Here is a 17,576-nt window from a genome sequence, read left to right on the forward strand (position 1 = left end):
AAAGGTATCAGTCATCGATTGACTGCCCCCTACTCTCCGCAACAGAACGGAATTGCGGAGAGAAAACACCACACCCTACAGGAAGCAGCGAATGCTATGCTGGCAGACTCGGGTCTGCCACAGCGCTTTTGGGCTGAGAGTTATAAGACAGCATGCTTTGTTCAGAACAGGGTGTACAATTCAAGTGTGGGAGTCACACCGTACTTTCTGCTTCATGGAAAGAAACCGAAAGTGGACTTTGTGCGAGTGTTTGGCTGTGAGGCTTAGGTCCTCGTTCCAAAGGCCATGCGCAGAAGGGGTGAGCCAAGATCTAGGAAGATGATCTTTGTAGGCTATGAGCCGAGTTCAAAGGCATGGCGTTTCGCATACCCTATTGGCAACCAGTCTAAGCTGCTTATTAGCGGCAGTGCTGAGTTTTGCGAGCAGAGTGGGTGGAAACATCTACACGGGAACCCAGATGTTCTGTTAGACTCAGATGAGGAAGAGGAGGAGGATGAGGCTGAACCTGTTGCTGAGGTGCACAGTCCACAGCCACAGAGTCCAGAGCCGGGATCTCCAAGGCAGAGGCTCCGAACCTCTCCAAAAGGGAGTCCCAAGACCCCTCCACAGGTCTCTGTCAAGTCTGAGCCAGGGAGTGAACCATCCTCGCCAGCAGAACCAGCTGTACGCCCGAAATGGTGCAGCAGGTCAGAGGGGGAAGTTTCTGACACAGGAGATGGTAGGGTTGATCCAAGTGAATCAGGCGCAGTTCCAGAATTCACGCTGAGGAGGTCAGCAAGGTCAACCAAGGGTAAGCCTCCTGAAAGGTATGAAGCCACTAGTGTCTGGGTTGGTGTGGCTAGATGTGAGCCTGAATCCTTTGAGGATGTTCAAAAGTTGCCTCAGGAAGAAGCTAGTAAATGGCGTGAGGCGATGCAGAAGGAGATGAACTCAATGGAGTCTCTTGGTGTGTTCTCACTCAACTGCCGGCTGGAAAGCAAGCTGTGAGTTGCAGGTGGGTTTACCGACTTAAACCCACAGAAGCTGGAGAACCACATAAAGCGAGATTAGTGGCCCGAGGATTCACACAGAGGAAGGGTGTCCACTTCACAGAGGTATATTCGCTGACCTCGAGAGCAGACACTTTGAGAACGCTTTTGGCGATAGCAGCACAGAGAGGTTGGAAGGTGAACCATTTTGATGTAGATGTCGCCTACCTGAACTCAGATCTCCAGGAGGAGTTGTACATGCTTCCTCCTCCAGGGTTTGAAATCAGTGAGCCAGGCGTCGTGTGGCGGTTGCACAAATCCATCTATGGATTACGCCAATCTGCCAGGAATTGGAATATGTGCCTACATGAAGCCTTGGAAGAGCTAGGTTTTAAGAGATCTCTTGCAGACAGTTGTCTTTACATTAGGGATGCAGGCTTGAAACAGCAAGGTGTTCGTTGATGATAACTTGATCATGGCACAGACAAGTAAACAGGTGGAGACGTTTCCTAAGGAGCTTGGAAAACAGTTCAAGTTAAAGCAGCTTGGAGATGTCAAATCGTATTTAGGCATAGAGATCACAAGAGCAAGTGATGGAAGCTTTTTGCTTCGCCAGAAAGGTAAGATTGAACAGTTGCTTGAGAAGTTCAGGATGTCTGACTGTGCAGGTGCCAGGTCACCCATGGAGACTGGTTACGTGAAGGAGTGTCAGCAAATAGAATGCGCTGTGTTCGAAAATACTGAACTCTTTCAGTCAGCTCTGGGTAGTCTACTGTATCTGTCACAGTGGAGCAGACCAGACATTGCCATTGCTGTCAATCTGCTCAGTAGAGAGGCTTCAAGTCCTAGTGTGCAGGCCTGGAATGGTATTAAACGGGTGCTACGTTACCTGCAAGATACCAAAGACTTTTGCCTCAAGATGTCAGCTGAAGGCGGTGTCAAGTTGACCGCCTGGGTGGATTTGGATTGGGCTAACCTTGAGGACCGCAGATCAGTGTCAGGCCTAGTGGTGAAGTTTGGGGACTCAGTGATTGGGTGGAGGTCCCGGAAGCAAAGTCTCATAGCGCTTTCGTCTACTGAAGCTGAGTTCAGTGCGCTATCAGAGGTTTCCAGAGAGCTGGAGTTCTATGTGTGTTTGGTCAAGGAAATCTGTGGAGAGAATTGTCTGCCCGTTGTGGTGCATGAAGACAATCAACCGTGCCTCAAATTGGCCGAGACGGGGCAATTCAAGGCGGGGACCAAACATTTGGACATACGTTTCCGGAATGTATGTCAGAGCGTTCATGAGGGGCTAGTTGCTCTGAAATACTGTCCCTCAACCAAGAACCTCGCTGATGGTTTCACAAAACCATTAACCTTCCAGAAGCACGAGGAGTTCTGTGAGGGTCTGTGTATGGGGAAAGCATTGTTGGCTATTGTCCCCAGATGCAGGACAAGAGGGGGTGTGGAGTTTGGAACTGACAGGGTTAAAACTCCGTGGTGTCCTGTATCTGGGAGGAGCTTGACGCAGGGAAGTGCGTCAGAGTCTGTGTCTGTGTTCAGACTTGCTTTTGATTCTGCCTGAGACACAGCTCAGCTCAGAGGCTGTGTGTGTGCTTTTGGAGCACAGGAAAGATGCCGGAAAGTTCTGATGGATTTACTGCTCTGTAAATAAACGCTTCTAGAGATAAGAACCGGACTGTCTTTGGACTTGATTTATCCCTCATCTCACACGGACGCAGGACCGCTGCTACTCTGCTCCCTGCCAGGTCAGCCTCAAGCCCCAAAGCAGAGCTGCACAGGGGAAGCGCTGACTGGACGCAGGATTAATTTCCCCAAAATTTCACCTACAGAAAAAGAACTGTATTTCATCCACTGACTTAGAATCATAGAATCATAGAATCCTAGGGTTGGAAGAGACCACAAGGGCCATCGAGTCCAACCCCCTGCCAAGCAGGAAACCCCATCAGAGCACTCCTGACATATGGTTGTCAAGCCTCTGCTTAAAGACCTCCAAAGTAGGAGACTCCACCACACTCCGTGGCAGCAAATTCCACTGTCAAACAGCTCTTACTGTCAGGAAGTTCTTCCTAATGTTTAGGTGGAATCTTCTTTCTTGTAGTTTGGATCCATTGCTCCGTGTCCGCTTCTCTGGAGCAGCAGAAAACAACCTTTCTCCCTCCTCTATGTGACATCCTTTTATATATTTGAACATGGCTATCATATCACCCCTTAACCTCCTCTTCTCCAGGCTTCTTCATGGCTTATGTGTGAGTATGTGTGTATGTGTATCTGCGTATATCTATGTATATCACATCATATAGGACAAGTAGCTCAGCTGTCATATGGTATTACAGACTGTTCTAATATTGCCCACACCTTTAGAACTTTAACAATAACCAATAGCTAATTACAATTTTCCCAACAGTCCTTCATGCATGCATGTATTCAGCCTTTATTGGCTCATTGAATATTTCAATGGTTTCAACTGTATTTTATTCCAAGAAATTTGGTTAGAGACTGAGGTAAACACTGCTGGGTTCTCTTCATTCAAACAACCTGACCACAGACAATTCTCTAAAGCTGTCCTTTTAATATTAATCAAATTGGGTCTGCCATATGAAATAATTCTTATTGGCACATCCTCCTCTATCCCAAACTTTCCTAATAAATATGGGTAACAAATAGGTAATTTTGATAAATGTTTATCTCTCTCCCTCAGATGATGAGATGAAACACTGTTTATAATATTATAATAATAATTTATTATTTATACCCTGCCCATCTGGCTGGGCTTCCCCAGCCACTCTGGGCAGCTTCCAAAAGAATATTAAAATACTATAATACATCAAACATTAAAAGCTTCCCTAAAGAGGGCTGCCTTCAGATGTCTTCTAAACGTCAGATAGTTGTTTATTTCCTTGACATCTGATGGGAGGGCATTCCACAGGGCGGGTGCCACCACTGAGAAGGCCCTCTGCCTGGTTCCCTGTAACTTGGCTTCTCGCAGTGAGGGAACCGCCAGAAGGCCCTCGGTGCTGGACCTCAGTGTCCAGGTAGAACAATGGGAGTGGAGACGTTCCTTCAGATATACTGGACCAAGGCCATTTACCTTCCCTCCTGTCAGGGAACTGCAGGCAGCGAGGGAGGAAAGAATCAGAGGATACAGGGAACAATCTCCACTGCTCAGTACTGAGTCCTCCTCAGAAGACAGAGAAGAGGATAGTGAGTCTGGGGAGGAAGGGGTGCTTCAGAGAGAGAGGGATCCATGTCACAGGGGAAAACGGAAGGGGCTGAGCTGTTGGCTGTGTTGGTCTCGAGAGAAAGGGGAAAGAGAAATTAGTTAGAGCAACGCTTCATGGGAGACGGGTCACTTTGTTTATTCTGCATGTAATCTTGTCAGAAGGAAATAAAGAAAGGAATTTATGGCTGGCTGCCGGGTGTGTTTTCTCTGCTGAGTGCAGCAACGCATGCAGCTGGCAAGCTGACACCTCCGCAGCAGTACCTATTTATCTACTTGCACTGGCATGCTTTTGAACTGTTATGTTGGCAGGAGCTGGGACAGAGCAATGGGACTTCACTCCGTCACGGGGATTCTATCTGCCAACCTTACTATCTGCAAGCTCAAGAGGCTCTGTGGTTTGGACCACAGGGCCACCCGCATCCTATGTTCTTTATATTTATGTTCCAATATTAACTTCTCTATTGGATCTCATACAGAAAAGTGGCAATTCCCTTTTACTTTCGACTTTGCAGTGCAGACCAGCAAATAAAATCTCAAAGCCTGGCCATCCAGAACAAACCATCTATAGTGTTTTGGAAAAGATTAGGTGGTCAGCTTCCGGTTTCCTGCTGTGAGATATGGCTGCCTCCCAAGAGATTGGACCCCCCAGTCATGCCAGTAATTCAGGGTTAATATGTGGGTAATTAGCCCTTCTGACCCCCCCCCCCGGGTAGGGGGGGGGCTGCACTGCGCCACCCGCAGATTGTCCATTATCTGCCTTCCGCAACAAGATGTGGGGGCAGGGGCACTAGGTGGTGACCACGGCGTTTTGAAAAGATTAGGTGGTCACTGCAGTCTGAAGGCGTGATTGCCAAATTCTTGGACTCAGATAGAATGTTACATCTGAGGACAACCCTATTAAGGTAGCAGTATAATCTTATTCTCCATTAATAGACCACTGCAGTACGATAGCTAAGCCTGCATCAGTGGCCCTCCCTAATCCTTCTCCTTGGTTTGACTAGGAATGCTATACAGAGAAAATATTACTCAGAACTTTGCTCAGGGACCTTCACAAAAAAGGAGATATAACAAATTTTAAAATCTATTTTATATGTAGGAAGCTATATAATTATCTTATTGCTAAGAAAAAGAAAATATACTATCAGAATAAATGGACACATTTAATAAATGCAATAAAAATGAACAATCATAAATCCTGGCAAATAACTTCTGGCCATCTGAACACCAATTTCCTTCTAAATATATATGCTATTCCCCCTCAAATCTAGGTGAATTTCTTTATTTAAAAAATTAAAATATTTAATGATTCGCCTTGTCTTCTATCTAATGCTGACAAGCTTGTTCCCTCAAATATACCCAATTGGCCATTGGTAAGCTCAGATGAAATTATAGAACTAATCACAGAACTAAAACTTGCTAAGGTCCCCGGCTCTGGCGGGATTTCTGTTTGAGATTTTGAAAAAGCATACAGAATGGTGTGCATTACCACTTGCCAACCTATTTACGCTTACAGATCAACATGGAATTATTCCAAGATAGTGGTTAACTATTTTTATTGGGTTTTTGATAATTTTATACATATAAAACAACAATATCAAACATTAAAATGCAAAGTTCTTTTGAACCTTCAGATCTCCTTTCCTGCCTCCATGAGTTCAATGTTTAAGTTTTAATTTGCTGCATCTTTTACCATTATCCATCTATTATATAACCATAATTACCATAAATAATTCCACATTACAAGTGTCGTTACATCCCTGCCAAATCATTCCCATTAAAAACATACAGACAATCACAACGATCCATTAAAAACCATAAAGACAATCACAATGAAAGCAGCTTAGCATCATCCCTCTCATTAAAAGAAGTCAGTTCTCAAAAACTGTTGGAGCTCAAAGGTGCAACAGTTTTTTGCCAGCAGGACAAGGAGGGAGCCAATCTGGCTTCTCTAGAGAAGGAGTTCCTATCTGCTCCTGCACCTTCTCCCAGGTGCTGCTGAAATGGTGTGAGCCAATCTGAACTTCTCCTATGGTTTATTCATGTAGACCATGATATCAGCACAGTTGGCATAAACCTGATTCTTAATATTCTTAATAGAAAATACCCCTCAGCGAACTTTCCTGATGCTGATCTAGTTCATATCTCTGATGCCCCGGAAGGCTTTCAGATCTCCTAAGATTTTATGTAAAGATCAGCACAGCAATTTGGGGTTACCAGCAAAAATTTCATTTGCATCACCTGCAAAAAGGTTCCACGTAGACAATGATACATAAAGTTAGAGCTCAAGAAACAAAGGTAGCCAGTTAGTTATTTTTCACTCAGGCCATAGCCCTTCTACTCCCAATTAAGTAAACAAATTAGGAAGCAGGCCAGAACTTAATAAGAAGCGAGCGACAGAACAATAGAATATAGGTATTGTAGGGATTACTCATCCCAAAGGCCTCCTCCCCTCTCCATAACCTAAACGTGGCTGGAAATCATACTTAAACCCCAGGTTTTCAGGGCTTGGTTAGTTCTCACAAGCTCCAGCATGGATCCCCTTGTCACTCCATGCTCTCAGGGACCAGCCGCACCCTGTGCGTTGCTTCCTTTGCTTTCCTGCTTCACTTCTAGTGTGACAAATGCCCTGCCCTCTTTAGGCTTTGAATAGGGATCCTTCTTTCACTCTTAGACCAAGGTGTGCATGTGCTGTAGGAGCTGCTGCCTGCTTACATGGTGACTTGGCTGCCTGAAGCAGCATTTGTAAGCTCTCATTTCATGTAACAAACCAACCTTGCTTCATTCCTCTTGTCAGTGGGCATGAGGGTAATGGTGAGTGCATATTCATAACAAACACACGTTATAGTTCTACAAAAGGTCCTAAACCTCTTCGTGATGAGTGTAGGAATGCACATGAGCGCTGAACACACATGAGCGCTGAACACACATCTTGTAACACTGCTTCATGCGGAGATGTGAGCATGCCCAAGAAAATGCCCAGTTGCTTCATGGCCACCCGCTTCCCTTGATCTGCGCAGCTGAAGGGACGGGTGTTACTGGACAGAATCTCAACGGGATTTACAAGTGATCAAATCTTCCCAATGCTCCCCATGGTTTTCATTCTTAAAAACAGTGTGTTTTAGAGCCAACCCCCTGTCTAAACGTCCGCCAGATTCATGAGGATATGCCTTTACTGAGTTGCGTTTCCCAGGAATGTCCTCTGCTGTCCTGGACAGGTGTTACAATAGGGTTCCATACGCAGATAGATGTTGTATTTGGGCAACCGCAGGTGGAGAACATCTAGCATGATTTATTCCAGTGCCCACTATACTCAGAACCTGGGAGACGCTTTCTAAATCCTTTGTCCAGGAAAGCTGTCTCTCCCTGGCAGAGAGGGGTCTCTGGCTGCTCAGGGATGCTAATGCTCCAGTTACTTATAATGTGGCCCTCTTTGTGCTGGGGACAAAAAAGATCAGGAAGAACCTGGACAAAATTGCAGTGAATTGTAAGATTCAGAGGCCTAAATAGGAAACTATTCTATGCTTTGTGGAGTCCCCAATCAAAACGAGCATCTGCATGTTATGATCTTGATGGTTCAGGCAGTGGCTCTGCTTTCTATATATAGTTATATAGATATTTCTTTTCCTCATAGCATTTGTATGGTTTCGTTGTGGCCTTTGGCTAGTCCAGTAAAGCTTATTTTGATGATGACCTGCACAGCTGAGACCCAGGACCCCGTGGACCCTGCTCAGTACCAGAATGGCAACCCAGCAAGAGAGTCTTGCATTGGTGCCCCTAAAAAGATCCCCACCTCAAGTAGCCACTTGAGTTGCTGGTGCCATGCAGAGGGCCCATCCTGGCCCACACCCCAACTCGCCCCGTGCCACCAGCCCTGCCCCCACCCGCTAGCCATGTTCCTGGAGACGAGACGGGCTCTCACCTGTCGTGGTGTCAGGAGCAAACCGGACGACCTGCAGTCCTGCTGCTCTGTCCGTCATGTTGAGGGGCGTGGACACCCGTGGGCCAGGAGAGGATCTTCTTATCATCGTTCCACCCACCGGAGAAATGTTTGAAGAAATGTTTGAAGGAGTGTTATCGCTTGGAAGCCTTCGGCGCACAGTCACCCTGAAGTTGGTGTTGGGGGCGAAGCGGGATTGCTCCCAGCTGTGGCTGTCCTGGAAGGCGTTGTTGAGGACCGAATCTGTGGGGTTGAACAGGCAGGTTAAGATGAGTCAGAGTCCCCAGCCGCAAGCCTGTGAAGCCCTTAGTGATTTGGGACCCACATTTCTGAAATGTGAGCTAAGGTCTGCAGATGAAGCTCTCCTAGGAAGGGGGTTCGGTGTAGCAGGAACTTCCCCAGCAGCCCCCCGGCTGTGGAGTCGTCTCCCTTCTGAGGTGCAGACTTCTCCTACATTCCACCTTTGGGGAAGGGGGGGGTGCCTGATGGATACTTTATTTTTGCTTCTGGTGCCTGTTTTATTTGATCATTGTTAGTTTTATGGTGATGATTAATTCACTTCGCTTTACATTTTTATTGTTCATTGTTTACTCTGCTTTCCCCAGGGGGAAGAACAGACTAGAAATAAAATTTATAAATGCATTTCCCCAAACTCACAATCCCTTTAGCTGCCAATATTCCCACATAAACTTCTGTTTGTTTTTAACAACTTTCACTGATTGTTTGGGATGGGGTGCTAACCCTCGTTTTGGGAAAGCATTTCGTGCTCTCCCCTCTTCCGCATCCCAGAAGCAGTCCTGCTCCTTGGATTGTGCCCCTCTGCAGACCACCTTCTGGGGCTCCTCCTTGTCCCCTAAGGCCTGAAACCCCCCCCCCGTTGCTCTCCAGAGTAAGATCTTGCCTGGGGGACCAGCCTGCCTCACAGGAGCCCCCCCCCCATCAACTGTAGCACTTACTTCTGGCATCAATCCGGGTAGATTCAAACTTGGGGATCAAGTTGGTTTCGTGGTACTGGTTCCGTAGGATAGACTTGAGCTCTTGGTTCTCCTTGAGCATCTGTATGAGGTGTTTCAGCTCGTCATTTTCTGCCACGAGGGCGTCAATCTCCTTTTTTAAGTCGTCATAGCGAGCGAAGATGGCCATCCCCTGCGAGATGTCTTGGTGCAGGGATCGTGAGCTGCCTGGGAGTGCCCCAGAAGGGTGTCAGGGTGCCATCCAGGTGTTCAAGCTGCCATAGGATCCCCTCTCCTGGCCACTGCTAGCCAGGGAGACAAGCAGGCAGCCCAGGTAGTCTGGCGCTAGGGATGACACGGGCGGCGATTGTGATGCAAGCAACCCCCAGTGTGCTGGAGCTCTTAGGAGCCCTGTGGGGGAGGGGAAGAGAGGCGGGCGGGCAGGCAAGCTGCAAGAGAAAAGCAGGGCGGGCATCGCCATCACCCAGGAAATTCCCTGCGCCCTGTTGACCCCCTTTGGCCCTGTATACCTGGAGGTCACCTCCATCGTCCAGCCCAGACCCTGATGTCCAGCTCCGAGGGCCTTCTGGCAGTTCCCTCATTGCGAGAAGTGAGGTTACAGGGAACCAGCCAGAGGGCCTTCTCGGTGGTGGCGCCCGCCCTGTGGAACGCCCTCCCAGATGACGTCAAAACAGATAAACAATCATATGACTTTTCGTAGACATCTGAAGGCAGCTATGTTTCAGGAAGCTTTTAATGTTTGACTTCTTGCCGTACTCTTTATATTCTGTTGAAAACCGCCCAGAGTGTCTTGGGCAGGGTGTAAGTTAACAACAACAACAACAACAACCACTTTGAGGGGTTTTTTTTTGTTTTTTTGCAATCAATGTGTGTATAAATGTGAAATAAAATAAACAAAGCCACTGTCCATTTTCATTGTCTTTTTCTGCACATTTCCAGCTCTACAATATATGGCGGATGCACTACATTCCAAATGTAGATACAAACTGAGCGGTCAGTTTAGCTCCAACCCCTTTGCTGAACAGACCGAACTCCCAGGGAATGTGGCACCAGCTGCCCCCGTGTGGCCTCCATGGGGAACAGCAACTGCCACCCCAACCAAGCTCAGGCATCCTTCGCCAACACTCACACGCGTGCCAGCAATTTTATTAGTATTTTTCAGTCATTGAAACGTAGACATAAATAGAATATATTGATTGAGCTAATATATTTTAGAATAAGTAAACATGAGCAATCAATAATAAATAGAGTTTGTGGTGAGCCCACGGGGACTCAAGGTTAACAGTTATGTTATAAAAAAATAGAAATATACACCTTTACATTAAATGTGTACTATCAAATAAATAACTAGACCTCTGAGTAGTTTCTGTCAGAGAATATTCCCTTTCTCTGTCAATGCAGGCTCTCAAAAACGTTCTTGAAGCACTGGGCAGCCTCACATGACATGAAATAGTTTCAGATGCCTTCCTTTCTGCGATTGATCACGGAGTATTGGCTATAACTTAAGCCAAGTGGTGTCAGATACCATTGGGTTAAAGCTTTGTTTTTTAAAAAAAAACCAAAACACAACAACTTTCAAATTCACTGCCCAGAGTTGTGCAGTGAATTTCTCCATTTTTCTGTCAGTATACAATAAATTTGATTATTTCCCATTTTAGTTTTTAATTACGTAATGAGGATTAATTCTCTGATTATTGACATAATTAACCAACCCAATTTTTTGTGATTGCAGCTTTTTGTTTTTGTTTTGTATCCGCAAGGTTTTCAAAACTGTTTCACTGGTGTATTTTAAATGGTTGTAACCCAGTCAAGGACTTGAGGGGAAAGGGCGGATAAATCAATAAATATTTGAGACCAAGAACTCAAGAACTCATGCCATCTCTGAAATCTAGATGTGTTATGCCTTATCTGTAAGTTTTTCATTAAAAGTCAGTTATTTCCAATCAAACTCACATTTCTGCTGGTGAACCGCCCCCCCCCCCCGAGACCTCCGGGTGCAGGGCGGTATTTAAATCTACTAAATATGTTTTCAATATGTTAACTCTTCTTCCATCACAGACCTTAATTTAGTCATATCTCTTTCCCAGAATTTTATTTCAACTAACTGGTCTTTCCCCTCACATTCCATATTCTAAAAGATTGCTGCAAGAAGCAGGTAGCTTGGGATTAACTTGTTCCTAAATTTTCTCCAAATCTTACAAATGACTAGTAATGGGATTTGAATTTAATTATTGCAAGATCTTTCCTATTATGTCAGACAATTTTAGTTGATAAACCTATTTGTTTTGTGTAGCAAGAGTTCTCAAACTATGTTCTTATAATGCCCCAATGTGTAGTAATTTAACAAAGAGTGGTAATTTAACACTTTACATTTGGGAATGCAAATCTTCCTACTAATCACTGTAGGGTAAAGGGTCTTTTAGGTTACCCTATGCTCCCCCCCCCCCGAAAGTAAATAAAATGACAATTTCTTAAGAAAGAAATTGCTGACTAAGTGCAATATTTAATAATATAAGGAAGTTCTGTGGCATTTTGTTCATTCTTATAACTGGCCTTCCAGCCCAGAAGAAATTCTAATTTTCCAATCTAGGCAGATATTTTATTATTTAGAATGGTAGTGTATGATTAACTCTTTGCAATCTTGGATAATTTCAAAGTTCCTTATTTGTGTCAACCACTTGGATTTTTTAAAATACCAATGCTATATCACCTGTGCCCAAGTTAATTGTTAAATGGCCACTTCCTCCCTTCAAATGTAATCAGATTTGACACTAGTTCTAGATTTTGCAGTACTCGAAATAAGTATGTCTGTTCCATTCTATCAAATGCTTTCTGGCTTCTAACTTTAGAGAATTGTTTTTGAAAGGTTTCTGGATATTTGATGTTAAACCTGTGGTTTTTCATAAATCCTGCCTAATTGCCCTGAATATATATGTTCTTAAAAATCTGCTTAGCCAATACTAGACCAGGGGTTAAAAACTGAAGTGAAACTATAGGTCTGTATGTCCAGCTCCCGAGAAATCTTTTGCTGGTGTTTGAGGATGAGAGTCTTCGCTTCTTCTCCGATGGTGCCCGTGATAAACCACACAAGGAAATGGACAGGGTGGGGGCAGCGCAAGCATTCCAAGCTGAGATGGGGAAGGGGGAGCAGAGCCCTTGAGAAAGGCAGCCCTCTTTGCAGGGGCCTAAACTTGAACTGCCACTGCCTCCTCCAAGGAGCGCTGGAGCTGCAGTCCTTTGTGACTGCAATAGCACAGCTGTTTTACGGAGCTGCAGCTTCGAAACCTGCTGTATTAACCTGGATGCGCCACATTAGACCTCGGGCAAATCAAGTTACTCTGAGCTGGCTTCCCTAAGCAGCCGCCGGTGCCTGTCAACATGCCAACAGCTGCAGGATGTGTGCATTCCTGTGCTCATTGCAGCCCCTCCATATGCAGCAGAGGTTCAGCCCCAGAGATTTAGTCCCTGTGCAGGCCCAGGACTCTAGAGGCTCCTGGTCTTGGCGTCCTGCCTTGCAGCCTCCCTGCAGGGATGTTGGCCCTGGGGCATTCCCCCCCCACCCCAGTGCTGAAAAGAACCTTTCCCCTCCAGCCCCAAAGACAGAACCGAGGACTATCGATCTCTGGTACATTCTCACTTTTATTAGGACATCCTATTTTTACAGTTTAGTGCAGAGGCTGACCCCGGGGGCACGGTAGTGGCTGCTCAGCATGCAGTAGTGCAGGGCCCCCCTAAAGCCAGCCAGATTGCGGGGGGCAGGGAGGGGGGAGAAGAAGGGGAGAAGGAAGGAAGGAGGGGGTACAGGGTCCCCAGACAAAGAGGGTCAGGAGACTTCACAGCTCTGTAGAAAAGCAAAGTGTTGAGGGCCAGGAGCAAGGAAGGCGTCTTCCCCGCACGCCCCAAGGGGAGCCTGAGAAAAGGCAGCTGAGCAGTCTCTGCCCCCCGAGCTAGAGGGGAGAAACCACCCCTACTTTTCTGGACGATATTTGTAAAAATGGGACATGGACCTCATCCAGGCACTCAGCCCCCACAGTGGCTGGAGCAGGAGAGCCCAGCAAAGTGGGAAGCCAGCCTGGGCAGGACAGGAAGCGGCACCCGTATCAGTATCATTCAGGGGTGGGGTGGAAGGTGGCAAGTTGGGGGGGGAACCTCGCTGCCAGCCAAGAGGCAGGGGGCGGTTTGCGTGTGTCCAGAGCCCCAGAAAAGCCCTGTACCCACGGGAAGAAGCGGCTGTGAGTGGCACGCCCAAGACAAGGGCATTCCTCAAAATTAAATTAGCATTTCTAGACCAAAATACAAAAGAGACAAGCACAGCATATTTACATCCTCTTCCGAACTCTGCACAGCCCAAGGGAGACGCAGGGCAGAGGAGTCCTTCCTTTCCTTTCCAAAAACTGACACCAGCGTACGGCAGGCTGGAGGTGAGCGCTGCCTCCCTGGTCGAGAGGGGGGGGGGCCCGTTGGCTACCTTGGACTCCCCCTTCTTTTCAGGTATCCTTCCCCAGAAAAGCACAAGACAGGGAGGGGGAAGAGGCAAAGAACTCAAACTCAAGGGACGGGCAGGAACACAACAAAAACCGGGGCGGGGGGGGCAGGGCAGGGGAGACCCCACGGGGTGGGAATAAAAAGGAGGAGAACCACAACAAAAGACAGGGCTTGGAAGGAACTAGCCCCTGAAGGGGTCAGAGGGCGGCCTACTCCTTGGCGCGCCCAATGATGGCCAGGATGTAGAGGAAGATGTTGATAATGTCCGTGTAAAGGTTGAGGGCCGCAAAGATGTATTCCTCCGGGCTGATGGACAGCTGCTTGTTCCCTATTATCATCTGGGTGTCCATGGCCAGGAACTGCAAGGAGAAAGCAGGGCATGTGGGTCACAAGAACCCCCGGGAGAGCCAAAGGGGCCTGCGCCCCACCACGCCCCCCAGCTTGCTTCCTCTGGAACCCCCACCCGTTCCACTGCTGGGCCTGGGATGGTGTCTCAGCTGCCTTCAGACCCTCAGCATCCTAGGAAGGAAGGAGGGGGCCGGGCAGGTGCTCTTTCCACCAGCACAGGGGGGTGAAGGGGGGTGGAGAGGGAGGGGTCCGCAGGGACTCTAACTTAGGGCTGGGGAGATCGGGATCTGCTGGCAGATCTCTGTGGGTGGGTGGCCAACAGCAGATCAACAACAGGCTCCAACTACCTGTTACCTGACAACTGCAACAGCTAACAAGCTCTCCTCTAAATGTCTTTTGTGTAGAAGGCCTTGCACAGAGATGGGCCTTTGATCCCTGGGCCTGGGCTGACCAGGGAGGGGCCTCAGAGACACCTTCCTCCCCCTTCATTCTCAGCGGGGGATCTCGGGGCCCACGGGGAGACTCACGCAGGTGAAGAGGAGGGCGCCCAGGGAGGCGTAGACAATCTGCAGGATGCGGTTCCGGATGAAGATGCAAAGGATGGCGAAGATGAACAGGACCACCAGGCAGACGATCAGCACCCCTCGGCACGAGGTGAAGTCGTACTTGGTCTGCAGGCGAGGAGAGGAGCCCCGGGACAGAGGTCAGGCAGCACCCCACAGCCTAGGCCCCCTGCCCCACATGCCAGGGCCCCCAACGCCATCTCTTCATGGGCCCGTTTGCCTCAAGGGGCCAGTGCAGGACATGGTGCCCTGGCAGCCTGGGCAAGGGTGGCAAGCAGGGGAACCAGGACACTCCGCCAGAGGCCAGCTGCCTGACCTGTGGCCCTTCAGCCTGCTTTGCAGGGTCTTATTCTGCATCAAGCAGCCATTGGGTCAAAAGATGTAGGGAGCAACGCAGAGCCCCAGGAAAGGCGTCCCTGCGCAGCCGTCGCTGCCTGGAATCTCTTGGGTGCCAATTCTGCCTCCCCACCCGCCCACAATCCAGAAGAGCAAAGGCCTCTTTGGCTTCACAGCCCCCCGGATGCCAACCCAACAGCCCAAGGTGCACTTCTGGGCAACCCAGTCGCTCACACTGGGAGAAACACTGCCTCTTGTCGTCCCCCCCCCCCCAGGGAAGGGGGGCAGAGCAGACACACCAACCTGCAGGGAGAAGATGACGACAGTGAAGCAGACGACGGTTGTGATGCCCACGGCCATGATGACGGCGTCCGTGTCGTAGAAGCTGGCAATCATGCCCACCATGTAGGAGAGGCTGAGGGTCAGGATGGACTGAGGAGGAGGAGGAGGAGAGGCAGGTACCTTCAGCAGTGAGCCTCACTCCAGGCCCCACATCCCCCCATATCTGAGTGTCCAGGGGCAGCCCTCTCTGCTGCCTGCCTGCCTAGCTAGGCCACGGCAGGCTTCTAAGACTTTTTAAGCTCAGAATTCAATCAGTGGCGGCAGCAACAGCAGCCGCTCCCCCCCCAGGCCACGCGCCCCCTGCCTGCTGCCCCGCCTACCATGGCCACGAGGTTCCAGGGGTGCTTGCGCCGGAACTCCCCACAGCAGCTGAGGACGATGAGGGAGATGAAGAAGAAGACGTAGGAGACGTAGTAGGTCCAGACATTCCTCCGCACAAAGCCCTTCACGCCCTTCACGAAGGTGAAGATGGCCACAAAGGCAAAGGTCACCGACAGCTGGATGGTCAGCACCAGGAACACCTGCAGGGGGACAAAGGCAGCCTCCGTCACGCCAGCCAGAGCCACGCAGGGGGGCAGAGCAGGCAGCGCCCAAGCCCCAAACATGGTGGTGCCCCCCTGGCAGCAGCTGCTTCAGGCTGCCATCATTGCTCAGGGGCTTCTGCTGGCGTCAAGATTTAATATTGGAGATGTCAATTTTGCTGTTATTGATACTGATTTCTGGTATTAGATAGATAAATAATAATAATAAATTTAAATTTATCCCCTGCCCTCCCCAGCCAGAGCCAGGCTCAGGGCGGCACACACCAGTAAAATTACCGTATTTTTCGCACTATAGGACGCACTTTTTCCCCTCCAAAAATGAAGGGGAAATGTGTGTGCGTCCTATGGTGCAAATGCAGGCTTTCGCTGAAGCCTGGAGAGCGAGAGGGGTCGGTGCGCACCGAACCCTCTCGCTCTCCAGGCTTCAGGAGAGCCCCACCGCCAGCCCCACAAGCTCGGGGGACAGAGGGAGAGGCGCAACGTGCCCTTCCCGCTGTCCCCCAACTTGGTTAGAAGGCTGGCGGGGGGGGGAGCCTGCTCCTCCCCGTCGCCAGCCCCGCAAACTCGGGGGACAGCGCCAGGGGCGCAGCGCGCCTTTGCCGCTGTCCCCCGACTTGTCTAGAAGGCTGGCGGGGGGAGAAGCCTGCTCCTCCCCGTCGCCAGCCCCACAAGCTCGGGGGACAGCGGGAGAGGCGCAGCGCGTCTTTCCCACTGTCCCCCGACTTGGCTAGAAGGCTGGCGGGGGGGAGAAGCCTGCTCCTCCCCGTCGCCAGCCCCGCAAACTCGGGGGACAGCGGCAGGGGCGCAGCGCGCCTTTGCCGCTGTCGCCCGACTTGTCTAGAAGGCTGGCGGGGGGAGAAGCCTGCTCCTCCCCGTCGCCAGCCCCACAAACTCGGGGGACAGCGGCAGGGGCGCGCCTTTGCCGCTGTCCCCCGACTTGTCTAGAAGGCTGGCGGGGGGAGAAGCCTGCTCCTCCCCATCGCCAGCCCCGCAAACCCGGGGGACAGCGGCAGGGGCGCAGCGCGCCTTTGCCACTGTCCCCCGACTTGGCTAGAAGGCTGGCGGGGGGGGGAACCTGGTTTTGCGGGAGGCGGGGGAATTCCCCCGCCTCCCAGGAAAGCCAGGAGAAGCCGTGCAGCCCTTTTAAAAGGCGTGCGGCTTCTGCGGGCTTTTGGGAGAGGTGAGGGAATCCCCCCGCCTCCCAGGAAAGCCAGGAGAAGCCGTGCAGCCCTTTTAAAAGGCGCGTGGCTTCTGCCGGTTTTGCGGGAGGTGGGGGAATCCCCCCGCCTCCCAGGAAAGCCAGGAGAAGCCGTGCAGCCCTTTTAAAAGGCGCGTGGCTTCTGCCGGTTTTGCGGGAGGTGGGGGAATCCCCCCGCCTCCCAGGAAAGCCAGGAGAAGCCGTGCAGCCCTTTTAAAAGGCGTGCGGCTTCTGCGGGCTTTTGGGAGAGGTGAGGGAATCCCCCCGCCTCCCAGGAAAGCCAGGAGAAGCCGTGCAGCCCTTTTAAAAGGCGCGTGGCTTCTGCCGGTTTTGCGGGAGGTGGGGGAATCCCCCCGCCTCCCAGGAAAGCCAGGAGAAGCCGTGCAGCCCTTTTAAAAGGCGCGTGGCTTCTGCCGGTTTTGCGGGAGGTGGGGGAATCCCCCCGCCTCCCAGGAAAGCCAGGAGAAGCCGTGCAGCCCTTTTAAAAGGCGTGCGGCTTCTGCGGGCTTTTGGGAGAGGTGAGGGAATCCCCCCGCCTCCCAGGAAAGCCAGGAGAAGCCGTGCAGCCCTTTTAAAAGGCGCGTGGCTTCTGCCGGTTTTGCGGGAGGTGGGGGAATCCCCCCGCCTCCCAGGAAAGCCAGGAGAAGCCGTGCAGCCCTT

General features: G+C 50.1%; 2 protein-coding genes across 15 annotated transcripts in view; both read right to left on the reverse strand.

Moving 5' to 3' along the window:
* Positions 1 to 9,477, reverse strand: part of SPATC1 (spermatogenesis and centriole associated 1) — a 44,534-nt gene extending 35,057 nt beyond the window's left edge. For 3 of the 11 annotated variants that reach the window (XR_014222830.1, XR_014222831.1, XR_014222833.1), the window contains exons 1-2: positions 9,085 to 9,474; positions 8,111 to 8,371 (exon numbers count right to left, since the gene is read on the reverse strand). Coding sequence is in view for 6 of the 11 variants with exons in the window: in XM_082235471.1 (XP_082091597.1) it covers positions 8,111 to 8,371; positions 9,085 to 9,271 (448 nt within the window). In the remaining 5 variants the exon portion in view is untranslated. Of the gene's footprint in view, positions 1 to 8,110; positions 8,372 to 9,084 lie in introns of all 11 variants that reach the window. The other 8 variants (XM_082235471.1, XM_082235472.1, XR_014222829.1 and 5 more) reach the window with 7 other exon arrangements.
* A 1,178-nt stretch (positions 9,478 to 10,655) lies between these two features.
* The window catches only part of GRINA (glutamate ionotropic receptor NMDA type subunit associated protein 1), a 29,862-nt gene continuing 22,941 nt past the window's right edge, over positions 10,656 to 17,576 (reverse strand). For all 4 annotated transcript variants that reach the window (XM_082235808.1, XM_082235809.1, XM_082235807.1 and 1 more), the window contains 4 exons: positions 15,497 to 15,697; positions 15,138 to 15,266; positions 14,463 to 14,606; positions 10,656 to 13,946 (listed from right to left, as the gene is read on the reverse strand). In XM_082235808.1, coding sequence (XP_082091934.1) covers positions 13,797 to 13,946; positions 14,463 to 14,606; positions 15,138 to 15,266; positions 15,497 to 15,697 — 624 coding nt within the window. In that variant the 3' untranslated portion in view covers positions 10,656 to 13,796. The remainder of the gene's footprint in view (positions 13,947 to 14,462; positions 14,607 to 15,137; positions 15,267 to 15,496; positions 15,698 to 17,576) is intronic.

Source organism: Podarcis vaucheri (assembly GCF_965113315.1).
Source record: "Podarcis vaucheri genome assembly, chromosome: 8".
NCBI lineage: Eukaryota > Metazoa > Chordata > Lepidosauria > Squamata > Lacertidae > Podarcis > Podarcis vaucheri.